Here is a 26,505-nt window from a genome sequence, read left to right on the forward strand (position 1 = left end):
TGAGCAAAAGTAACTCGGTGATCAATGTAAACATGCAAAGTTACATGGTTACACGAACAAGAAATAGTAAAGGGGTAACAGGATTATATAAGAAGCTTTAACAAGAATAGGTTGGGTTGGAGGTTTATTTTAATTGACCTGAATATAACCTAATTTCTTACTTTAAGATGGGATGGTGTTGACTTCGAGGTTGCTCCAATAGTCACCTTTAAGTGCAGTAGGGATCTCTGAGGTCATGTGCGCTACTCAGTGATGATGAAGCAAAGCAAACAACGAAAAATTAGCACATTGGGGATAGTGCGAAAATTAAGGATTTGATAAAGTCGTCGTGTATCGAGACTATAGATAAGTAAATAAATAAGTAAGGAGTACTTGACAGGACAAAAGGAGCAGGTGGGATTTTAATTAAATTCCCGCAGAATGTGCTAAAAGCGAAGTAATGCAATTATACAAAAATTTAGCACGCAGAGTAGCCGTACAATTTTTCCGTGTGCATGGAATAGGGGGATGCTGAAAACAATGTCCTGTATTTTCGGCGAAAAATTATGGTCACCGTAATTATGATTTGGTTATTAGGGTCGCATAACCCAAGTAATATTGTTAGATGTCACCCAATTTAAAATTTTCACAATTTGTTATGAGTTAATCAAATGACGAGTTTCTAAACTAGAAACGATTATTGGAACAGTGATGTAGTAATAGTTAACGTAATGGATAAGGAAATATCTTCTTTCTGAATTTGTTCGAGTTTAAAATTATAGGAAAATGAAAGTGTTCATGTTAATTCACTTCGAGGTTAAAGAAGTTAACATAAATCTTACAAAGTTTGTTAATTTCCAATTTTCTACATATTATCATTTCTAATTTTGTAGTTTTGCAAAAAATCACAATGGAAAACTGAGTTTATAAACTTGTAAACTATCATAAAAATTATACAGAGAAGTTCAGTTATTCAGACTCACTTAAATTGTATAGTTTTGCAATTTATTTTAATAATAATATAATTGAATCACCCTATATAAAAACTTTTATTATTTCTTAAAAAAAGGCGTAATCTGTGAAGCCTCCTGTATTTGTTTGGAATTACCTTATAGAGATAGTCTATTTTTGGGCGCGGAATTTCTGATCCAAGCTGGTTTATTGGTTTAACATGCCGGAAGTTGTTATAACTCTGTCAGGGTAGTAGCTTGGTAAGCAAACCGTTGCCTATTCGGATTATACGTCTGGATTTTACATTATAAGACAAAATTATGATTTAATTAATATGTTGATATTTTTTATTTGTGTGTATAATCATATAATTTTAATGTGTAATTTTTATGTTTAATAATAAACTTTACAGTGGTAGCTCAGTATTACGATACAGATGTGAATAAAGAGTATGTAATTCGAGGAAATGCAGCTATACTAAAATGTCAAGTACCATCGTTTGTAGCCGATTTCGTTTCTGTGATTTCGTGGCATACCGATAGCGGAGACGATTTCTACCCGGACGCGCCAAATGGTATAGAAAACAAGCGCTGAATATGCACTAGACACTTTTCTCTTCACAGTTGTCCAGCAATTCTACCAGACGGAGGTGAACAATGAATACGTCATTCGTGGAAATTCTGCCGTGCTGAAGTGTTCTATTCCTTCGTTCGTGGCCGATTTCGTCCAGGTTGCTTCTTGGCAGGATAGCGAAGGAAACACGTTCGATAGGGACGACGAAAAAATTGGTAAAAAATTCGTTTCCACGGATGATCGGTGTTCGGTTCGTCCTCCGCCCGGGATTTCCTCTCTTTTTTATTATAGAAAAGTTCAGATATCGCTCGACCGCACATCCTGTCTGCAACCAGATATTATTTTTGATATAATCTCTTTCTGGTGGTGTATTTTTTTTTGATTTCTCAATTCCATTTCTCAGTCGTAAATCAATACTACGAAGCCGAAGTGGTGTCTGAGTACGTGATCAGGGGAAATACCGCGGTGCTGAAGTGTAATATCCCGTCGTTCGTTGCCGATTTTGTACGGGTCGAAGCTTGGGTGGGAAGCGACAAGAAAGAGTACTCTTACTCAAATGAATTTGGTAATTTGTTAGGATCACTGAAATTGTTTCCCGTCCTTGATAAATCCAACTTTATAATATGTCCTTTTCGAGAAGATTTATTTTTGAAACTTATAAGTGTTTTTAAATTTTTAGCATTTGCACACCATATGTTATTTTAACTTCCCCAACTTTTGCTTCTGTGTCATTCAGTCATAGCTGAAATGATCCCAACGTATTTTTACGACTCAGGCTAAAATAGGGTGAGGGGAACCACTGCGTGTAACACTACAATTTATAGGAGGGACCTTGTTAGTTTGTGCTTGCCCACGTTAAAAACACAAGATTAATCAATAAATATCATCACGCACTACTACCATTTATTAAACACGGTTAACTTTCATTAATAAATAATGTTTTAACCTCATAAATAAGAAATGTGCTCTATGAAAGTTCCTGATATCGTCTTGAAAACGCTAATTATTTTTTAATTTCGTATATTATAGTGGTTAATCAATTTTACAAGGCGGAGATATTAACCGAGTACGTGATTAGGGGCAATACAGCAGTGTTAAAGTGCAGCATCCCATCGTTCGTGGCCGATTTCGTGCATGTAGAAGCTTGGATTGACGAACGGGGTCACGAACTAAGAGTGTCCGACGATTTCGGTAATTGATGTTCTGGTTTTTTCTTGACAGTTGTTTCGCAGTTCTACATGACCGAGGCCGAGAACGAGTATGTAATACGCGGAAACTCGGCCGTCCTCAAGTGCAAGATACCGAGTTTTGTGGCGGATTTTATATTCGTCGACGTTTGGATCGCCGACGACGGAAAACAGTACAAGTATCAACCGGAGCTGTTCGGTACGGGATTTCGGTATTTTAAGAACCAGAGCCTAGAAACTCGGTCCTTGGCATCTCTCATTCCTCTTATTTCCGAAATCACACACATCACCAGATTTACATGCTCCAGATTTCCAATTTTATTAGAACTCTTCGTTTTTACTTGGAATTTCTTAGATAGACAGTTTTGGATGTTGTCTTTCGGCTTCTGAATGGCTTTCATCCATTTCTGGATGTCGTTGAATTATTCAAAGGGGGCCTCATTGTTGTTCTAATATGGAATTACTCGATTCTGGTTTCAAATTGTTTCATGGTGGAAGGTTACAAAAGGTTGTTGAAGGTGAATAATTCCACATTGAACTAATTCTATCACATTAATTGTAACTCAAATGACAATATAATCATATTGTCGTTGAATGTCGATGAATATGTTTAATTTTAAGTAAACAAGTTTTGTAAAAAATTGTCTATATATATTTGTACTGCAGAACATAGAGTTACATTATGCTCAGTGCATTAAAGTTTCATTGAAACGCTATTAAAGCTTTATGCGTATAGAATTAATTGAATAATAGTCCTTAATACTAACGATGTATTGAATCTCAAGTACGTCCTGTTTTGCTCTTTTCACGAGCACCAAATCCTTTCATGATGATCAACAGTATTTTTTAGCAAATTTTAATGGAAGATTTTAAAGGCAATTGAATATTTAATTTTATTATTAGTTGTTGCTCAATCGTACGAAGTGGAAGCAGATAACGAATATGTCATAAGAGGAAATTCGGCGGTGATGAAATGTGAGGTGCCATCATTCGTTTCAGACTTTGTAGTTGTGGAAAACTGGCAGGACTCCAAAGGAAATACGTTTCTTCCCGGAGATAACTTCGGTAACTTTACCTTAAAAACTTTCGGATCCCTGAAACACTTGCACAATTTCCTTATTGTTATTTTTATTTATTTATCCAAACTGTTCCTTGCAGTTGTCCAACAATTTTATCAAGCCCGGGTCATCGACGAGTTTGTCTTGCGTGGAAATACGGCGATTCTAAAGTGTTTAGTACCTAGTTTTGTGTCCGATTTTGTCGAAATCGAAGCTTGGATTACGGACGATGGAAAAACGTTCAAACACCATAAAGATATTTCGAACGAGGGTAAAGATATCCGCAATTAAAGAGAACCATAATTTTCCTTTTTGTAATGATCCAAAGCTCTACTAGTCCTTTATTTTACCAATATTCTCTCTGTTCTTTTTCTTTCAGTTGTCAATCAATATTACGAAGCCCAAGTTTACGATGTCTTTGTGATCAAAGGAAATACGGCCGTTTTCAAGTGCAACGTACCCTCATTCGTTTCAGATCACGTTGATGTTATTTCTTGGGAAGATACTAAAAATAAAAAATATCTACCCCCTACTGATATATTTGGTACGATCGAATAATTATTTTAAAAATTTCCTTTAAATACAAATTCCTTTAATTAATACTCCCAACATTTTTCCATGAAAATCAACAATTCCCAGCGATGAAGTTTAATTCCAAAACAAATCGGAATTAATCCTTCTAAATTAAGAAAGTCCTTGAGTAACAATTTAATTCATTTATCGACAGATTCCCACGCAAACACTAGACACAGTCAGGGATTTTCTTTCGTATCTATCGAGAACAGTACAATCATTCATGCATTTTTGCTGACATACTGGGGCGTATCAACAGGAATTTTACGATGGTGTCTATGTCTATAAATATCAACGTGGTGGGGTCATAACGAGCATGTAAAATGGATTTCGCGTTTGAATGTAATACTGGTTTGGAATTTCGTTTCAATTGGATTAGAATACAACTAGGCTAAATTCTTTATTGTATTAGATATGCAAGTGTATAAGTAGTATCTATGGCATTTCCTGAAAAGTTACACTTTTTTTAAATTTTATCATCCTGAACTCGTAAATTATTAAAAAAATTAAACACTTTCTACATCATTCAAGTTTCACTTGCGGAAATTTTCTATTTTATTTTCTTTTCTTTGCAGTCGTTTCACAATCTTACACCGCGAACGTGATGGACGAGAGCGTGCTCAAAGGAAACACGGCAATCTTCAAGTGCCACATTCCGAGCTTCGTCAGTGATTACGTGAGCGTGATCTCCTGGGTCCAGGATGAAAAACGCGAGATCACGCTGCAATCTTCCACTTTGGGTTCGTAGTCCTCGGTGTTTTCTTCTCGATTCGCCGTCTATTTTCGTTCTTCGCGGACTCGTTTCTTGTTTGTGTTGTCGTCGTTGCGACGACGTTCGAACCTCCAAACCGTTGAACGCAATCTTCTATACGGTTGAAATGGGGTTCCATTATATACTCGGGCGATATCTGGAGCTCTCTTTAGAACATGTCCCAGCTCTCTCCTATATCCCATTCTTCACCATCCTATTTTTAACCGTCCTCGCCTTGACCTTGTAGGCTTAAATGCTTTTAAGTAGATCGCATCAAATTCCATTTTAAGTAAAGTAATTCTTTGTTATTGACAAAATTGAAATTGATGTTTAAATATATGAAGGAATTTAATTTAAGAAAAATGATTGCAAAAATAGATTTCTTCATATTAAATAGATTTGAGCATAAAACTAGAGCATACACATATTTCTCAACGATTGATTATTGTTTTTAATCTCATAAACAGATAGTAAATATTTGGTACTTCCATCTGGTGAATTACATATCAAGGACGTTGGACCAGAAGACGGATACAAATCTTACCAATGCCGCACGAAACATCGTTTGACTGGTGAAACAAGATTGAGCGCGACGAAAGGACGATTGGTCATCACTGGTGAGCGATTTTAAGCTGTTGTTTATTACGTAATCGATAAAATAACGAACCACATCGAATAATATGCGTTTTTTTTTAAGGTTTAAACAAAGTCTGGCGGAGTTAATCTTTAATTTAATCGTGCTAAAAGCAGTTTGCGTTGAAGATTGTTCAGAATAATTAGCATTCGTTAAAATCAGCGTATCCGTGGACGTGTACTTAAAAAGCGGGATACGCAGTCGTTGACACTGTTACGTTTCCGCGAGTCGTGGGCAAAGGATGGCTATCTGATTGGAATAATAACGACCATTTAACGTTACGTTTTGTCGTTTCCGAGCGTGAATCCTCCTCTCGATTTATGACAGTACTAAATATAGGAATAATGATTAGAATATTAAATGGGTTACACTGATTTAGTATTTATTTTTATATTAATCTCGTCAATGTTCAACGTCGAGTATATTTTACGTCTCGTTAAACGTTGGTGTCGTTGGTGGGTGTAACATTATACATGAAAGGCCGTTTTCAGGCCGTTTCCTGTGGAGCACATCGGCGCAAATTAGCAGGACTACGTCCCATTTAACGACAGGACCGTATGTAGAGAGGCGGTTCGAGTAAAGCTACTGCTACCACCGCCACCGTTGCCGTCCGGTTCTCAATCGATCGGCCCGATTCTTTGTGCGAAAATGTAGTGCACGTTCTCGTGGTTCATGAATATCGCACGCTTGGCCGGATGTTAATTATGAATAAGCCTCAGGAGGATTGTCGAGGACACGCACGGAGACGACTTTGTTGTACATGTAAAAACCGTCAAACTCGTTTCATTTAATCTGAACGTAAAAATACATTCAAGAGAAACCTTGAATAATGATAACAAAACTAAGAAAAGAATAACTCTCAATCACTGCCCTTCTTATCTGTTAGCTTAGAACGGATTCCGGCAATTTATTTAAATATGAAAATTGCCGACAATTTCCTCAAATTATTTCATTGCGGATAAAGATATCAGTGCTTGGATTAGTTTTAACAGTAAAGATGTGTACAATAAGTAAAGATGTCGCGTGGGAGGTTAGATGAATATCTTTGCGGATAAGGATGTTATTATTGCGGTAATTAAGGGACGGACGCAATTAATCGTCTGGTTATTTAATTTTAAACGATAACGGTCTTCGTAATTAAGCCGCTTTATTCAACACGGGGTTTAGTCATTTTTCTGAACGAGATCACTATGAGTAACACAGCTTTCATGAATCATAACACTTCTTCACAAACATACGGGTGCTAAATATGTTTATTAATTTAGTTTTAAAAGTGTATTATTCGATGTGGAGTTCTATTTTCACAATACATTCATAACAAAATTATTTATATTATTTACAAAGAATGTATTATGAAAAGTTGCTATGTTTAAAATGTAAAAACAATGTTTTTGTTTTAATAATTTAATTCAATTTTATCTATAAACATTGTTTCTACATTAAATAATATCACAAATTTTAATATAATAATGTTTTCAAATTTATTTATTTAATTAATTTGTGATTTTATTTAAATATAATTAAGTTATAATAAGATTTATTATGAGTACCCTACAAATATCAAATTTATCGTAACTTTTGTAATTACAACTTCATAAAATATTTTTTGTATAGTACTCATAATAAAGCCCAGAAATGCCTGAATGTTGGGATAGGGTACCCTTGCTTCATGAGCGGGCACGTCAAAATTTTCAAAATTTACCGCGTTTACTTAGTTTATTATAACGACCCTATTCAGTCGTTTGTAACAATCATTGAATGAGTAGATTTATTTCCTAATGGTTTTCGTGGCGTTGTAGCTGTAATCGGTTAACAATTTATGGGTAGGTATAACTCGTTATCAAAGCATTTAGTTTTGAGCCATAATGGGTACCCTGGCCCTCTTAAATTACACGGTTATTCGTCGAGAGATGGCCAAGGTAAGTGGAGAAAGCGTTTAAGAAGAGGAAATTATTAATTTAATTTTTAAGATTTAATTTAATTAAGTTGAACACAAAATCTATTAATTTCAATTACATGTGATCCCAGTATTTGTTTAAAAAATTACAAAAATAAACATTGTAATATTATCTTTCAGAACCGATAGGAACTGTAAAGCCTAAATTTCCATTGGAAACTCGTAAAGAGTACATATTCCAGAGAAATTCATCGGTAAATCTTCTCTGTTCAGCTCAAGGGTACCCTCTACCTATAAAAAGGTATTTTATTTCGATTTTTACACGTTTCCTTTCAAAATTCAGAACCAGTTGGTAGCGTTTTACCAAAATTTTCCTCTTTGGAAATCTCAAAAACATACAAAGGCGATAGTGGGGGTTCCCTGACATTGCTTTGTCCTGCTCAAGCGTTTCCTGTTCCAATCTATAGGTTAGTTTCTTGCTCATTTATCAAGGGTACCTTTCAATTCAAATTCGATCAATTTTAATTTATTGCTCATATTTTGGATATTAGAACCTATTGGAAGTACGCTGCCAAAGTTTCCTACGATTGACAATTCTAGAGGGTTCACTTCCAAAGTGACAGAAAGTGTTACACTTCTATGTCCAGCGCAAGGGTTCCCTGTTCCTTTATACAGGTACAAATAAATGTTAGAAAGGCTGTTTAATTTTCAGAACCCATGGGAAAAGTTAGACCTAACATTGCTAAATTACCACCTTTGGATAATGTATTGAAAGGTACCAGTTCGGCGATACTTTGTCCCGTGCAAGCATTTCCAGCACCTATATACAGGTACTTTCATTATTTCACTTAAATAAATCATGATGATAAGTAAGAGTACGCAATTCCAACATAAAGGAAAACTACAGTTTTAGATTATGATTATTAAAATTTTAGAACCGGTTAATAGTGTGGCACCAAGATTAACATCAGGGGATAAAATTAGAACGAAAGATGTCAAATTGAATCAAACAGCAACCCTTCTTTGTCCGATGCAATCATATCCAGTGCCGACATTCAGGTATTGATTCAATTTTAGCCAATAAATAATATTAACGATTGTGTAGAACCAATTGGGAGTGTAATCCCGCGTCTAACCTCAGGCGATCAATCCAGAACAATATCTGGAGAGGGCACTCAACAAATAACTTTAATATGCCCCGCTCAAGCATTCCCCGTGCCTAAATATAGGTAATTGATTCTATTATTCATTAAAACCACTTGAAAAGTCCTTGTTCAAGAAGCAGAGGGTACTCAATGTTATAATTATATCCATCTCAATTGGTCTTTTATTAAATTAGAACCGGTCGGTAGTGTGGCTCCTAGGTTTAGTACGGGAACATCAAAAATTCAAACTATCGATGGTAAAAGGAACACCAGTTTGACTTTAATTTGTCCCGGCCAAGCTTTTCCAGCGCCTAAACACAGGTAATTAATTATTTTTAAGCCTCCGAGCGTGAGGAAGTGTACCCTAAATCAAAACAACTGGCAACAAAACGGTATTGGTTATCTAATTAAAGCATCCTTTTTATTCTCTAAAAACAGAGCCGGTGAATAGCGTCGTTCCGAGGCTGACTTCTGGCGATAAAATTCGCACAAAAGACGTGGACGTAAAACGGAACTATACCGCCACTCTATTGTGTCCAATGCAATCGTATCCCGTACCTACATTCAGGTATATATGTAAATGTTTAAATTATCGATATGAATTGGGTAGGATTATATAGGTGTTGAGAAAAGGTTACATATTCTATTTATAATACTCATCAGAAGGTGAAAACAACTACTTGAAATGAATACTTTTTGTAGAAACGAATTTCTCCGAATATCCCTAGACTTTGGCGAATAGCTATATTGATAGATCTCTCATAAAATATACAAAACTTAGGGCTTTTGCAATTTTTGCTAGGAACTAGAAATCATAATTGGTTTTTCATAACCTTTCGTCTTATCATCCGGAACTATTATGCTGCAAAATATTTCTTTAGAGATTTACTTCGCTTCAACTTGTATTGTTTGTTCATCTTTGCCTCCCTTCCTTAAGATCAATAGGGAAAAATTTTCTGATAACAGCAATAACTGTCGTTGAGACTATACAGTTTGCTGACGAAATCTGTTGATAACTTTCATTTACTCTGGTCAGGATATCTTGGTGCTGTTTGTAAAAATATGATTAAGCTGACAATACAAATATTGTAGCTCAATTATTAACAGCACATAAACTTTAGCGCTGTTTTAATATTTCTACGGTAATCTCAATTGATTTGCCGACTTTTGCTATATTTAATTTTTTTGCTTCTTTTGATGAGTATTATAGACGCATAGAATATTCTACCTGTTTTATAGACCCTTATATATATTTTCGAAAAAATACAATCCGGACGTCTTATTTTATGTGACATTCTCAGAACCAATAAGTAGCGTAGGTCCGCGATTGACAACTAGCGATCAATGGCAAGTCGTCCTCGCCAGGATATCACAGGAAGTGACGCTGTTCTGTCCTGGGCAAGCATTTCCTGTTCCGAGACATAGGTAAACAAGCCACCGTCTATATTGACCCTATTTGAACATAATGGAAGTAAATTGATTGTTGAAACAACTTTTTTTTGAAGTCTTCGTTAATATGATTGAATCCTAAAGAATATGAATAAGGGTATCCTATATTTAGCGTGAAATAAATTAACTCACCCTGAAATATTTTTTTTTTATAAATAGAACCGGTTGGAACTGCAAAACCAAAATTACCCCCAATTGAAAAGTATCGCACTCTCGAAGTTATGCTGAAAAAATCTCTTCCATTACTTTGTCCAGTTCAAGCTTTTCCAGTACCTAAATACAGGTAATTTACTCTGAGAATCTATTTTTAAATATATGTGAGCGAGGGTACCTTATATTCAATAAAATTATTAAAAAAATCAAAATTTTACATACATTTTTATACAAATAGAACCTGTTGGAACAGTGAAACCTAAATTACCTACAATAGAAAAATTACGTCTTCTGGAAGTTCCCGTAAACAAATCTCTTCCGTTGCTTTGTCCTGCTCAAGCTTTTCCAGTACCAAAATACAGGTAAAAATTTAATATCATTGATTTTCACGTAAGAAGCAGGTCAATTATTTCATTTTTTTAAAATATAAATACTTTCGCTTCTATTAAGTATCAACTAATAAGATATTTACGTTTAGAACCTGTTGGAACTGCTAAGCCTAAATTTCCTTCAATCGACAAACTGCGAGCATTTGAAGCTTCCGTTGAGAAACCGTTAACTTTAATGTGCCCAGCTCAAGCGTACCCAGTTCCAAAATACAGGTAATAGAAGCGAAATAATTAGATTAAAATTCGAATTTTAATAACAATACAATAAATTATACATTTAGAACCTGTTGGAACAGCAAAACCTAAATTCTCATCAATCGACAAATTGAACGCCTTTGAAGCGTTAGTTACAGAACCGTTAACTTTAATATGCCCAGCTCAAGCGTACCCAGTTCCAAAATACAGGTAATATAAATAGATTTTAATTGCTATCTTTAAAAGTCATAAATTGTATATTTAGAACCTGTTGGAACAGCAAAACCCAAGTTCCCATCTGTAGATAAGTCACGTACTTTTGATGCTTTCGTTCATAAACCGGTAACGTTGATGTGCCCTGCTCAAGCGTTTCCTGTCCCTAAGCATAGGTAACTATCTCGTTATTAAATTAGAAATTTGGATAAATCTTTGCAGAACCAGTGGGAACTCGTTCCCCAAAATTATTATCATCAGCTAAATTAACATGGTTCGAAGAAAAATCGGGTAAAAACTTATCCCTCTTGTGCCAGGCTCAAGGGTACCCAACACCCGTGTTTAGGTAAATACTTATTTTTTTCTATTGACAATCTTTAGAGCCCGTCGGAGGTAGAGCACCAACCTTAACATCAAACGTTGTTGGCACCAGCGTCAAAGAAATGTCCGAGAAAAATATTGTATTATTTTGTCAAGCCCAAGGGTATCCCACACCTTTGTTCAGGTATTTTATTTTCAATTACTGTTTTTCGAATCAAAAGAAACATTCTCGATTTTTAATAGAACCCGTTGGAAGTAGGGCACCTACTTTAACATCTAACTTTGTTAGTACCGGCGTTAAGGAAACGTCAAAAACAGACATTGCTTTACTCTGTCAAGCACAGGGATATCCAACTCCATTATTTAGGTAATAAATTTAATTTTTTCTTTCAATATGACTATCGTTAAATTAAAATCAAGGGTACCCCATTTTATTCAGACCCCATCTTATTTTATTTTGATTTCTTTATGGTGATTTTTTAAATAGAACCAGTTGGAAGTAGAGCACCCACGCTAACATCTAATTTTGTAATCACCGGGACCATAGAAACTGCTAAAACTGATATTGCTTTATTGTGTCAAGCTCAAGGATACCCTACACCATTATTTAGGTATTAAATCTTTCCTAATTGGTACGCATTTTTTTATTTAGAACCTCTGGGAAGTAGAGCACCCACTCTAACGTCTAATTTTATCAGCGGAGCAAAAGCTGCTTTCAAAACAGACATTGCTTTATTTTGTCAAGCTCAGGGGTACCCTACGCCTTTCTTCAGGTACTGTAACGTTCTAGTTTGAATTTTCTTTTTGTAGAACCTGTGGGTACGAGAGCACCTCGTTTAGCCGCCGATGTAAAAAGTGTAACAATAGAAAAACCAAATAGCCACAGTATTAGTCTTCTGTGTCAAGCTCAAGGGTACCCAATGCCTGCTTTTAGGTAACCTATATTTATTTTTAAATATCAATTTTATTGGATTTTGATGTGTTAGAGCCGGTTGGTGTAAAAGGGCCGGTATTTTCAACTGACAACCTAATAAATGCTTTCGCGAGATCATCCAGCACGAGCTTTGCCCTTCTGTGCCAGGCGCAAGGGTTACCCGTTCCCAAATTTAAGTAAGTCGATATTTATTTCATCTAATTTTCCGCTAGAACCGGTTGGAACCAAAACGCCAACGTTTCCTAACGACATAACTATTATGGGCTACACGCGACAGATGGGACAAACTTTAACGTTACTTTGTCCCGCACAAGCAATGCCAATACCGACATATAGGTAAAACATTATTTTCGATTATTTCAAATATAAGCGTACCCTATCTTTTAGCATTTAATATCTGTTTAAATTTTATGAGTATTTATAAGAACATTTAGTTTTCTTCAGAGCCTTTAGGGTCAAAATCACCAACGTTTTCTAGTACATCGCGAAGCTTTTCTTATACGATGACACAAAACACTAGCTTTGCATTGTTATGTCCTGCTCAAGCTCTTCCAATTCCTACATACAGGTAGGTAAATTATAAATAAAAAAAATTAATGCATAAAATCCAGTAAAAAAGTTGCATATTTTTAGTAATATTTTGCTGCCCGTTCATAAAGCTTAATAAAATAAATCTACCATTTTTAATCTATTTAATCCAACATTAAGGCAGGAGCACACACCCCAGACAGTTTTAATATTACAGAACCGGTTGGAAGTAAAGCCCCCTCTTTTACGAACGATCTAAAAAGCATGGGGTATGAACGCCAACTCCAACAAAGCTTTGCACTACTATGCCCGGCTCAATCATTACCATTACCAACATTTAGGTAGGCTTTTATCTCTTTTAAAATCTTACAAAACTGCTTTTTTACTTCCTATTCAGAACCGATGGGGTTAAAACCGCCAGTTTTCCCGTCGGAATCGTCGAGTTTTACGTACTCAAAGCGCTCGAAAACCATCTTTGCGCTACTCTGCCCGGCTCAAGCTCTTCCTATCCCAACGTATAGGTAACTGCACGTTTTTATTGTGAAAATCTCATTCTTTAGAACCAATCGGAATGAAAGCTCCGAGCTTCTCGCACGACGCATCGAGCGTATCTTATACCTACTTGAAACCGATTGGAACAAATTTCGCGTTGATCTGCCCGGCTCAAGCATTACCCATCCCGAGTTTTAGGTAATTGTTAATTTAGTTTTTGGTGTTTAGAACCAGTGGGGTTAAAAGCTCCATCATTTTCGAATGACGCAACTAGTAGCTCTTATACAAGAGCTGTAGGACACGGTTTCGGCCTTTTATGTCAAGCTCAATCTTTCCCCGTGCCCAAATTTAGGTACGTTTACTTTTGGGTACCTTATCCCATATTTATTATTAATTGTAGTTTATTGTGGATGTTCTATTTTGTTTGTTAGAGCCTTTGGGGTTAAAAGCTCCTACGTTTTCTGGAACGTCTCGTATATTTTCTCTTAAAGTTGGAATTAAAGAAAGCTTTGCTATATTATGTCCTGCTCAAGCTTTACCAGTTCCATCTTTCAGGTAGGTTAAATATATAGATTATATTAGGATTTAACACGGTGCCTATCCCTACATTTAGGATTTTTAATATAATTTAGAAAAATAATATTTATTTTTGTTTGATTAGAACCGTTGGGTTTGAAAGCTCCGAGTTTTTCTTCCGATTCCAAGACATTCTCATTTGATAGGAGATTTAATACAAGCTTTGCTCTACTTTGTCCGGCCCAAGCTTTACCAGTTCCACATTTTAGGTACTATTATAAAAATAACTTCGAACTATTAATTGATGGGGTACTCTTCCTATTTTGAATGTTAAATCTAACCTGATTTAAAATCATTCTTTTTAGAGCCCATTGGAGGAGTGCCTCCCAAAGTAAAAGAGGTAGATGTCATGAAAAAGTCAGTATTGCAAGCCGCCACGTCCTCGTTGACGTGTCCAGCTCAAAGCTTTCCACCTCCTGCGTTCAGGTAATTTTAGTTTATCCCCTTGCATTCACACATTTTCTGGGCGCTTTTCGTAGAACTCAAGCTTTTTATGACATGTTGTTCGTATTTATAGAACCTACCAATAATATAGCACCGAAAGCCTTAGATGACAAATACGGCTTTGCTAAACTCTTCACAGCACGCAACTTAACGGTGTTTTTAACGTGTCAAGTCGTGGGGTACCCTGTCCCAAAGTTTAGGTATGTTTAAAATTGTTCATACATAGTTGGTTTCTTGTAAATATTTAGAACCCACTGGAAATGTTCCACCGAAAATTTCTGGCGAACGTTACGAAGGAGGAAAATTAAAATTTTTTCTGTTGAACTCGTTCGTTGTGCTTACGTGTGATGTTGTGGGATATCCTGTTCCAATATACAAGTAGGTAAAAATAACAATTTTTTTTGGTTGGCACATTTTAAGTTAACAATTTATCAAACTATTATTCTTATTATTATTTTATATATTGGATAACAAGCGGCTCTTGTTTCAGAGCCTACAAATAATATGCCTCCAAAAGCCATAGACCAAAAGATCAGATTTACAATGCTTTCTGTGCCTAAGAATGAAACGATTTTTTTGATGTGTCCCGTCGTTGGGTACCCTGTTCCTTTATTCATGTGAGTGCCTTTTATTAAGTAATTTTTGAACGGTTTTTTTTTAACTTCCAATTAATTATAATTGATGTTAAGGTTAATAGAGTTTAATATTTAGAGCCAACGGGAAATATTGCTCCAAAAATATCTGGATCGAAATATGATGGTGGCAAAATATACAGCTACTTTTGCAATAGAACCGTCTTCATGACTTGCGACATCGTAGGGTACCCAATTCCAAAATACAGGTAGTCATACTACTACATAATAATAAAAATAGAAAGAACATACATCTAAGCATAAATCGATCTCAAAAATGAGTGATTAATATTATTACAGAACCAACTAATAATGTACCACCAAAAAAAGTTGGGGCTGAATTTGGTGGTTGGAGAGTACTCTCAATACCAAAAATTGAAAACGCTTGGTTAACATGTCAAGTTACCGGTTTTCCTGTTCCAAGATTTTTGTGAGTAGGAATTCCACCACGTCTTATAAAGTAAAAAAAAAACTCCCTCGATAAATATTTTAAAAAGGTGTCCATAAAAACTTTCTTTTCAGTTACGTTTCTGCAATATCAGGTACGTCCATCTTTTTTTTGCATATTCACGTTTTTTAGGTCGTCTCTTCAAAGCCAAGGGCAAGGTAATTTTCACAAAAGCATTCGTATTCTCGTTTCTCCCTTCCATTTGAGACGAAAGGTCAGCGAAAGTTCATTTTCAGAACCGACGAACAACGTCGCCCCGAAAAAAGACACTGAGAACTTCAAAGGGTGGAAAGTCGTGGACGTTCCTATTAAGCACGTTGCCTGGTTAACTTGTCAAGTAACAGGTTATCCCGTTCCGAAATTTTCGTAAGTTTTTCCTTTTTTATAGCCATTCTGAGACCCACACACACGCTAAGTTTTGTTAGATTTCACTGTTTTATTTTTAATTGGTACTCATTTAGATGCGGGTAAGTGTTTTTGCATGATTGGCGTGTATAGGATTCTGTATTTTTATTTCTTTAATTTTGGCTTACCCATATTCCATTGTTCACGCAATTATGTTTAAACTAAATGTTTAGATAAAACGGAAAATGCAGAATCCTAATCGCTAACTATATTTCAGAGCCCACAAATAACATATCACCTAAACTGGTTGGGGAAAGAACTTTGGGAAAGGTTCTTACAGCGCCTTTGAACGTTACTGTTTCTCTACTTTGTCCTATTGTTGGATTTCCTTTACCCGTTTTTAAGTAAGTTTATTGGCGTGGAATAGATTTTAGTAGTTCCTTTCTGTATGTGTTCAAACACTTTAAGTTTGCTTGTGACGTCATAGGGTACTCTATTTCAAAATTTAGTTACGATATCAAATTTGTTAACATTTCTGTTAGAACCAACGGGTGGTACTTCACCGAAATTATCAGGAGATGGTTGGAATAAAAATTCAGCTAAACTGGGTGCTAACCTAGCGTTACTCTGTGATGCTCAAGCTTACCCAGCACCGAAAAAAAGGTAGTGTTACTTCTCTTTTATGATTGAACGCAAACAGGCATTTCTAGGGTTTTCCTCCAAATAATAATAGGTACGTATTGAATTTGCTTAATTTAAATTTTCAGAGCCTACAGGGTCTGTAGGGCCAAGATTAAAAAGTCGTACGATCGATATTAAAATCGTCGCAGTAAATACGAGCGTTGTGATTTTATGCCCAGCGCAAAGCTTTCCGGTTCCAGCTTTTAGGTAAAACAGAGTCGTATTAATTCTAGTTTTTTCATTTATTTCTTCAAAAATAGTGATTTTACAATGAGTTCTCTTTTTGTTACAGATGGTACAAATTCGTTGAAGGAACTAACAGGAAACAAGTTATCCAATTGAACGACAGGATTCATCAGGTAGCCGGCACGTTGATCATAAAAGAAGCTTTAGTTGAAGATTCCGGAAAATATTTGTGCGTGGTCAACAACTCTGTTGGTGGAGAAAGCGTTGAAACCGTTCTGACTGTCACTGCACCATTAAAAGCTAACGTTGATCCACCTGTTCAAACTATTGATTTTGGTAGACCTGCTGTCTTCACTTGCAACTTCGAAGGTAAGATTATAAATTATAATTACGAAATTAAAATTAAAATATTTATTTCTTTAAAGGTAATCCAATCAAGACAATCAGTTGGCTTAAGGATGGCCACCCATTAGACCATACCGAATCAGTCCTTCGTATTGAATCCGTCCGCAAAGAAGATAAAGGCATGTACCAATGTTTTATTAGAAACGATCAAGAGAGTGCAGAAGCCAGCGCTGAACTTAAATTGGGAGGCCGTTTCGACCCACCTTTCATCCGTCAATCATTCGCTGAGGAAGTACTTGAACCGGGAGCGTCCGTTTTCTTAAAATGCGTAGCTGGAGGAACTCCTACCCCTGAAATCACTTGGGAACTCGACGGGCGAAGACTTTCGAATAACGACAGATACCAAATTGGGCAATACATCAAAGCTGAAGGCGACGTTGTTTCTGTTCTCAACATCTCTGCAATTCATACCAACGATGGTGGTTTATACAGATGCATCGCTAGTAGCAAGGTTGGATCCGTTGAACACGCCGCAAGAATTAATGTTAAGGGACATCCACACGTTAGAGCTATGGAAAAGCAGACCATTGTTGCTGGTGGTACATTGGTTGTGCATTGTCCTGTTGCTGGGTATCCTATTGAATCAATTATTTGGGAAAGAGGTTTGTGGTAGAAATGGCTAAAAGATATTGATTTTAAAGGAATTGTTTTTGTTTAGATGGCCGTGTTTTACCAATCAATAGAAAACAGAAAGTCTTCACCAGTAACGGAACTTTGATTATTGTTGATGTCGAAAGAGGATCTGACCAAGCATCTTATACTTGCGTTGCCAAAAGCCCACAAGGATTCACTGATAGAAACACCGTTGAAGTCCAAGTCATGGGTAAGTTATTGTTTTTAATTACCAAATTTGTTTCTTTGAAAGAAGGAAGATTATTATCATAATTGATGAAAAAATCTTTCTTTTATCATTGTGAGGTTACAAAATTTTTCTTCGATTCTTTAATTAAAATTAATTCGTGTGTGTGAGAAACAGAATTAGTAAAGAACAGTAATAAGAGGAAAAATTTTGTATATTTTTTTGAACAGGTACAGGAGAATCCATAAAGATAGGGATTATTTTTAATTGATTTTTGTGTATGACGATCTGGTAAAAACCAGTTGAGACATTGTAAAAATTCCTTTCAGCAGTTCGGGAATAAAAAACACTAAAAAGCAGGTAAGACGGGTACAAACAATAGCTTTGCCAAGCGAAAAAAACATCATTCATGAACATCTACTCATCGCCTGAGCTATAGTCGGGCTAGTTTTTAGTTGTTTTTTCATTGAGAATTTTCATTCTACTTCGATCTTGCCAACAAAACCTACTTCTTACGTGGTTAGAATAGAAACGCCGTTACGGTGCACTCTGCGGATAACTTTCTCGAAAATATTCAAATTGTTGCCGTCTTCAAATTTAAAATTTCTTAATTTTCTTAAATCAACTACCGATTAAAAAAGTTTTTTTGATTTTTATTTTCAAATACTCCAATTTTACACATCTATAGTACTTCCCCAGATCACAGCATTCGATTTTGGAGAGAATCCAATAAACGAAGGCGAACTAGTTTCGGTACAGTGCATAATTTCCAAAGGAGACCTTCCATTGTCGATTCACTGGAGTTTCCAAGGTAAACCCATAGATAACCTTTCCACCGGAATTTCCTCCTGGCAAATGAACAAGAGAATAAGCATTCTGAGCATAGATTCTGTAAACGCGGACCACGCTGGAGAATATTCCTGTACAGCCCAGAATCAAGCAGGAAGTGCAGCTCACTCAGCTTATTTAAACGTCAACGGTACATTACATTTTCGCACGCGAATAAGCATACTAAAACGCACTCGCTTTAATCCGCACATTTTTGTCTAAAAATAAATATAAAATCAATTAATTTTTTTTTCGCAGTTGTACCCCAAATTTCCCCTTTCACTTTCGAAGATTCTGTTAACTCGGGCGAAACAGTTTCCATACAGTGTACAGTCGCTAAAGGTGACACTCCGCTTATTATTTCGTGGTCTTTAAATGGTAAAATGATCGATTCTCGAAATGGAATCACAATAATGACCATGAAAAGATTTAGCACATTAAATATTGATTCTGTACAAGAAATTCATAGCGGCCAATACACTTGTACTGCATCTAATATGGTTGGATCAACATCTTTTGATGCTAAATTAAATGTTAAGGGTACCGTTTTTATCCTGTTTTTTTGTAGAATGTTCTTTGTTGTTTTAGTTGTTTGTTAATATTGGACTATTCCTTTCTTCTTTGTTATTATAAGGGAAATTATTTCAAAGATATATTTTTGAAATACTTTCTTTTATTTACTGGACGTTTTACAGTACCCCCTCATATAGCCCCTTTCGACTTCGGCAGTGAAAGTTTAAACGCTGGCGAATCAGCTTTTTTACACTGTAACATCAATAAGGGAGACCACCCGGTAAACATCGACTGGTTCCTAAACGGAAAGCAAATATCGAGTCTTTCGGGAATCGTGGTGAATCGTTACGACAAAAAAGTGAGTAGCCTAAGCATTTCTTCCGTCCAAGAGGAGCATAGCGGAAAGTACACTTGTAGAGCAACAAATTGGGCTGGCTCAGCTTACTACACCGCAATTTTAGCAGTCAATGGTTTGCAATTTTCGAGCAAATTACCACCGTTTTTTGTTTTTCACCTGTGCCTAAATGTCCATTAATCATCCTCCACGTAAAAGTCGATTTAATTTACATGTATTTGTCGTTACCTATGTGTGTAGTTTTCCCTCAAATCGTTCATTTCGATTTTGGTGAGGATTTCGTAAACGAGGGCGATGGAGTTTCAATTCAATGCACAGTATCTAAAGGAGATTATCCTTTGAATATCAGTTGGGCCCTAAATAATCGACCTATTCTACAGGACGAAGGGATAATGTTAAATCGCGTGTCAAAACGAGTCAGCACATTGAGTATAGATAACGTTCAAGCGCATCATGCTGGCAATTATACTTGCATCGCAATTAACAAAGCTGGCAAAGATGAATATATGGCGAGTTTATCTGTGAATGGTACTTTTAATGATTAATATTGTTATTAAATGCTAATTTAATCTTTATAAAATCTTTACTTTAACTATCCCTTATACCCTTATTTGTATAGATAAACTTGTTTCAATATCTTTATCGATACAATTTATAATTTCTAGTTCCTCCTCATATATCCCCATTTGATTTCGGAAGTGATGTTTTAAATGCTGGAGAATTAGCTTCTTTATACTGTCGGGCTAAAGGCGATGACCCTATTTATTTCGAATGGTACCTCAATGGTGATCGTTTAGATGATCATCAAGGTATCAATGTGAATCAATATGGAAGAAGAGTTAGCAACTTAAACATCGATTCCGTACAAGCTGAACACAGCGGAAAGTACACGTGCAAAGCGACTAATTCGGTTGGTTCCGCGTATTACACAACGAATTTAGCAGTGAACGGTTTGACCTCAGTTTCTCATTTTTTTTGTTCTTTAATTCCCAAATTTAAAACAATTTTATTTAATTTTTTCTTGGCTTTACCTCTTTTCTATCGCAACATCTATTTTTAGTTCCACCATATATTTCTCCATTTGACATTGGACAAGATTCTGTTAATGCCGGTGATTCAGTTACATTGTATTGTACCGTGAGCAAAGGCGACAATCCAATTACAGTCGAGTGGTACCTTAATGGCCACGTGCTTTCTAGTGGAGACGGAGTTTCTATCAGTTCTCATGGACGGAAGGTCAATATACTTAGCATAGACTCTATTCGGGATAAGCACAGTGGAAAATATACTTGCAAAGCTACAAATTTTGCTGGTTCTGCTTATTATACCACGAGTTTTGCTGTTAAAGGTTGGGTTAAATTTTGGTTTGTTTTATAATTTTGTTTAATCATATTGTTTTTTATTTGAAGCCATTTTAATCCATGAATTAAAATCACATTCTCGATTTTTTTATAATTATTCAACTTTATTTTATGGGAATAAGCGCATTAAAGATAAAATGTAATGAAGTTTTACTTAAAATTCTGTGTTCGAAACTTTAACAAAGTTTATTCTTTGTTCTTTCTTTTTGTTTTGGATGGGGTAAAGTTTCGTAGGAAAATTTCCGAAAGTTGACTTGCATACGATTGGGATTTTAAGTTAAAGCCCTGCAAACTTTTTACAATTTATGTAAGTTAATTCTTCTTGGTTCACGTTTTAAATAATGCATTATGCTTAAAATAGGTTATAAATGATTTATTTGTGCGTTTATAACATTTTATAGTTCCCCCTCACATTGCGCCATTTGAATTAGGGAGTGATACATTGAACGCCGGTGAATCAACATCACTTTATTGTATGTTAAACAAAGGTGATCATCCCGTTCAATTTAATTGGTACCTTAAAGGTGAAGAGATTTACAACTTTGAGGGAATTTCAATTACCCCTTTCGGCATCAAAGCTAGCATTCTCCATATCGATTCGATTCAAGCAAAGCATAGTGGAAAGTACACTTGTAAAGCAACCAATTTCGCTGGATCGGCGTATTACACTACTAAGTTGCTTGTTAACGGTGATTTTTTTATTTACTGTTTTAATTAATATTTCGCATCATTATTTTGATTTAATTTTGATGTTATTTTTGATTATTTATCAGTTCCTCCTCATATCACTCCATTTGATTTTGGAGGAGACAGTTTGAATGTCGGTGAAAGTGCTTCTTTGATGTGTACTGTTAATAAAGGCGATCGACCCATTAATATCGATTGGTTTTTAAATGGAAAAAGTATTTATGGAGTACAAGGAGTTTCTTTGATTGATGTTGGTAAAAAAGGAAGTGTGTTAAATATTGATGCTGTTAATGCGGAACATGCTGGAAAATACACGTGTAGAGCATCAAATTTTGCCGGTTTAGCCTACTATACAACTCAACTATCTGTTAACGGTTATTGAATTTTTTGTATTTAAAAAAAATCGAACCTGCTGTAAATATTCGCTTAATTATTTATTTATAGTTCCGCCCCAAATTGCTCCTCTTATTTTCACTGAAGATTCTGTTAATTCCGGTGATAGCGTTTCTCTTCAATGCACCATCACCAAAGGTGATAATCCTGTTAAAATCGATTGGTTATTAAATTCAAAATCTACGTTAAACGAAGAAGGAATTGTCACTAGTCGTGTAAGCAAAAGAGTTAGTACTTTAAGTATTGACTCGGTTGGTGCTCATCATTCAGGCGTTTATACTTGCAGAGCATCCAATGTAGCTGGTTCTACTGATTATTCAACAACGTTAGATGTTAATGGTATTAAAACATAGTTTTTTGGGGTTTATAATAGCTTTATAATAGTTATAATAGCACTTTTAATTTAAATCACTTTCCAATTATTTATATTTTTTAGTTCCACCCCACATTTCCCCATTTTCCTTCACGGATGAGTCTGTAAATTCCGGTGATACCGTCTCTGTGTCGTGTATCATAGCAAAAGGTGATAATCCTATTAAAATCGAATGGCTTTTAAATTCGAAATTGGTTAGAAATGACGAAGGAATTTTCCCAAGTACTAGTAAACGCGTCAGTACGATTACTATAGATTCTGTGTCAGCTCATCATGCTGGAATTTATACTTGTAAAGCTACAAACTTGGCTGGGACGACGAATTTTTCTACAACGTTAGATGTTAATGGTATTTTAAATAACTGTTTAATTTTATTTTTTTATTTTCATTTCACGCACAGTCCCTCCTCATATAAATCCCTTTGATTTTGGTCGTGCTGTAATGAATGCTGGTGAATCAACGTCTTTATATTGTACGTTAAACTTTGGTGATCAACCTGTATATTTCGATTGGTTCCTAAATGGTAAACCAATAATTAACACCGACGGGATTATGGTTAGCAATTTCGGCAAGAAGAGCTCAATTTTAAACATAGAAGCCGTTCAGGAGGAGCATAGTGGGAAATATACTTGTAAAGCGACTAATTCAGCTGGATCGGCGTATTACACAGCTATTTTATCTATTAACAGTAATTAATTTATATTTCATTTTTTATCGTTTTCTTCTTTTCCAAATTTCCAATTCAGTTCCTCCGCATATAACACCTTTCGACTTTGGCGCTGAAAGTTTAAATTCCGGTGATTCAGCAACGGTTACTTGTACCGTAAAAGGTGATCAACCCATCAACATTGATTGGTTCTTAAATGGAAAGAAAATTGAACATAACGTTGGAATTTCTATCACGCGATTTGGAAGGAAAGTTAGTGGGTTAAATGTTGATGCTGTTACAGCTGAACATAGCGGAAAATACACTTGTCGCGCTTCAAATTCGGCGGGTTCAGCTTATTACTCAGCTGAATTAGCTGTTAACGGTATAATTATTATAAAAAAATGTTTAGTTCTTATCTTTTCATTTTTATTTATTTTCTTTATTACTGATTAATATTTTAAAATCCTATTCTAGTTCCTCCTCATATATCACCATTCTTCTTCACTGATGAAACTGTAAATTCCGGTGATACCGTTTCTATTCAGTGTATCATCGCAAAAGGTGATAGTCCAATAAAAATAGAATGGTACTTGAATTCTAAATTAGCTACAAACGAAGACGGTATCTTCACTAGCAGAGTTAGCAAACGAGTTAGCTCAATGACTATAGATTCTGTAGCAGCAGATCATGCTGGAACTTACACTTGTAAGGCAACAAACATGGCAGGATCGACAAATTATTCTGCAACGCTCGATGTAAATGGTACCCAAATCGAAATTAGATTATTACTTTTCATGCACTAATTTAACTTTATTTTTCACTTTTACTTAAATTCCTTTAATCATTGTTACACAGTTCCTCCTCATATTACTCCATTTGATTTTGGTCACGAAACTATGAACGCCGGGGCATCAACTTCCGCCACTTGTACGATTAATATGGGGGATACGCCAGTTTTATTTGAATGGTTCCTAAATGCAAAACTTATTGTTGATATTGATGGTGTTATGATTGGTAATTTTGGAAAGAAAAATTCTATTTTGAACATTGAATCAGTTCAAGAACATCATAGCGGGAAATATACCTGTAAAGCTACTAACATGGCTGGGTCAGCATATTATACAACAGGATTAGCTATTAATAGTACATAATTTTGTTTTATTTTATTGCTTTTCTTTTATATTTTCTTTATTTCCATAACCTACAATGTACAAATTATTTACAAAAACCTTTTCATATACAGTTCCTCCTCACATCTCACCATTTGACTTTGGTCATGAAACAATGAACGCTGGAGCATCAACATCTGCTACATGCACCTTAAATATGGGTGATATGCCAGTTTTGTTCGAATGGTTCTTAAATGGTCATCCCATTGTTGATATTGACGGTATTCTGATTGGGAATTTTGGAAAAAAACATTCCATTTTAAACATTGAATCAGTTCAAGAACAGCATAGTGGGAAATATACATGTAAAGCGACAAATATAGCTGGGTCGGCATATTATACAACGGGATTTGCTATAAATTGTATATAAAATTAAATTTTATTTAATTATTTTATTTTTATCCTAAAAACCAATTAAATTTATAACAAAACCTTTCATATTCAGTTCCTCCTCATATCTCACCATTTGACTTTGGCCATGAAACCATGAATGCTGGGGCTTCAACATCAACAATTTGTGCCTTAAATATGGGTGATACTCCAGTCTCATTTGAATGGTTTTTGAACGGTAAATTAATTGTCGACCTCGATGGAATTATTATTGGAAATATAGGAAAGAAAAACTCATTTTTGAACATCGAATCAGTTCAAGAATCTCATAGCGGAAAATATACGTGCAAAGCTACAAATCTAGCTGGATCGGCTTATTACACAACTGGGTTATCCATCAATAGTAATAATTATATCTTTATTTCTTTTTAATTAATTAAGTTCCCTTTGTTTTTTGACACCAAGCACACTTTTAATGAATATTTTCAAGTTTTATTTTATTCTAGTTTCGCCACATATTTCACCATTTTCATTCGGTGATGAATCCGTAAATTCGGGTGATACTGTTTCGATACAATGCATTATCGCTAAGGGCGATAGCCCAATCGCCATAGAATGGTACTTAAATTCTAAACCCACCACAAACGAAATTGGTATCGTTACTAGTAGAAACGGGAAAAGAATCGGTGCCCTAACAATAGAGTCTGTAGCAGCCAATCATGCTGGGATATACACTTGTAAAGCCATAAATATGGCAGGATCTACAAATTATTCTGCAACCTTAGATGTTAATGGTACTCACTTAATGTTGATGTAGCACTTAACGCTTGAGTTATATGATACTTTGTTCGTCCTAATAATTCCTTTTTTCTCATATTTTCATCTTAGTTCCACCACATATCGTTCCTTTTGATTTTGGTCAGGACACTTTAAATGCGGGTGAATCAACTTCTGCAACATGTTCGTTGAATATGGGTGATACTCCAATTGCTTTCGAATGGTTTTTAAATAGTAAACCTATCGATGGTGAGATCGGTATCATGATCGGAAATTTTGGCAAGAAAAATTCCATTTTAAATATTGAGTCAGTTCAGGAACATCACAGTGGGAAATACACCTGTAAAGCTACCAATACCGCTGGGTCAGCTTATTATACTACAGGATTAGCCATCAATAGTATACAAATTTAATTTAATTTTTTTTAAGTTTATTATTTAGAATTTGTTACATCTTAAAAATATCCTTTAATCTTCAGTCCCTCCTCATATAACTCCATTCGATTTTGGTGTTGATGCCTTCAACGCTGGGGATTCCGCATCATTAATGTGTAACGTGAACAAAGGCGATCAACCGATTAATATCGATTGGTTTCTAAATGGGAAGAAAATCGATTATTCAAGTGGTATTTCAATAAACCGTTTTGGAAAAAAAGCCAGTGGACTCAATATTGATTCTGTTAATGCAGATCATAGCGGGAAATACACTTGTAGGGCTTCGAATTTAGCTGGTTCGGCATTCTACACCACACTGTTAACTATTAATGGTACATTATACTTTTATATTTTTATTTTTATTACAATTCCATTTCTTTTCCATGCTCCGCATAATGGTTTTTAATTTCATCACTAAAACCAATTAAGTCACCGGAATAGCTTGTTATAAATTGATTTCACAAAAAGGCTAGTGACCTAAATATTGACCCTCCTCCAAACTCATCGCTTCACTTATTACTCTCAATTTCATTCTAATAATTGTTCATTAATGGTAGTGTTAATGAGGTTGTTAAATTTTACGTCTACTTAAACTTTTCATAACATTATTTTATTTTCTATCATTCTTTCATTTCATTAAACTCATCTAGTGCCACCTCATATTATCCCGTTTGATTTCGGCGAGGAAAGTTTGTATG

General features: G+C 35.3%; 1 protein-coding gene across 50 annotated transcripts in view; it reads left to right on the forward strand.

Moving 5' to 3' along the window:
* LOC111426813 (Down syndrome cell adhesion molecule 1) overlaps positions 1–26,505 on the forward strand; it is a 51,958-nt gene that overhangs the window by 5,457 nt on the left and 19,996 nt on the right. For 10 of the 50 annotated variants that reach the window (XM_071194152.1, XM_071194165.1, XM_071194150.1 and 7 more), the window contains exons 3-8: positions 3,849–4,019; positions 5,540–5,689; positions 15,759–15,888; positions 16,841–17,103; positions 17,160–17,741; positions 17,798–17,962. In XM_071194152.1, the coding sequence (XP_071050253.1) occupies positions 3,849–4,019; positions 5,540–5,689; positions 15,759–15,888; positions 16,841–17,103; positions 17,160–17,741; positions 17,798–17,962 (1,461 nt within the window). Of the gene's footprint in view, positions 1–1,342; positions 1,505–2,532; positions 2,695–2,724; positions 2,890–3,593; positions 3,756–3,848; positions 4,020–4,127; positions 4,293–4,896; positions 5,062–5,539; positions 5,690–7,783; positions 7,905–8,538; positions 8,663–8,942; positions 9,070–10,356; positions 10,481–11,528; positions 11,653–12,278; positions 12,403–14,083; positions 14,208–14,515; positions 14,643–15,758; positions 15,889–16,840; positions 17,104–17,159; positions 17,742–17,797; positions 17,963–18,626; positions 18,918–19,874; positions 20,163–22,848; positions 23,137–23,952; positions 24,241–25,102; positions 25,391–25,484; positions 25,773–26,505 lie in introns of all 50 variants that reach the window. The other 40 variants (XM_071194148.1, XM_071194185.1, XM_071194178.1 and 37 more) reach the window with 34 other exon arrangements.

The sequence above is a fragment of the Onthophagus taurus genome, chromosome 2 (assembly GCF_036711975.1).
Source record: "Onthophagus taurus isolate NC chromosome 2, IU_Otau_3.0, whole genome shotgun sequence".
NCBI classification, from domain to species: domain Eukaryota; kingdom Metazoa; phylum Arthropoda; class Insecta; order Coleoptera; family Scarabaeidae; genus Onthophagus; species Onthophagus taurus.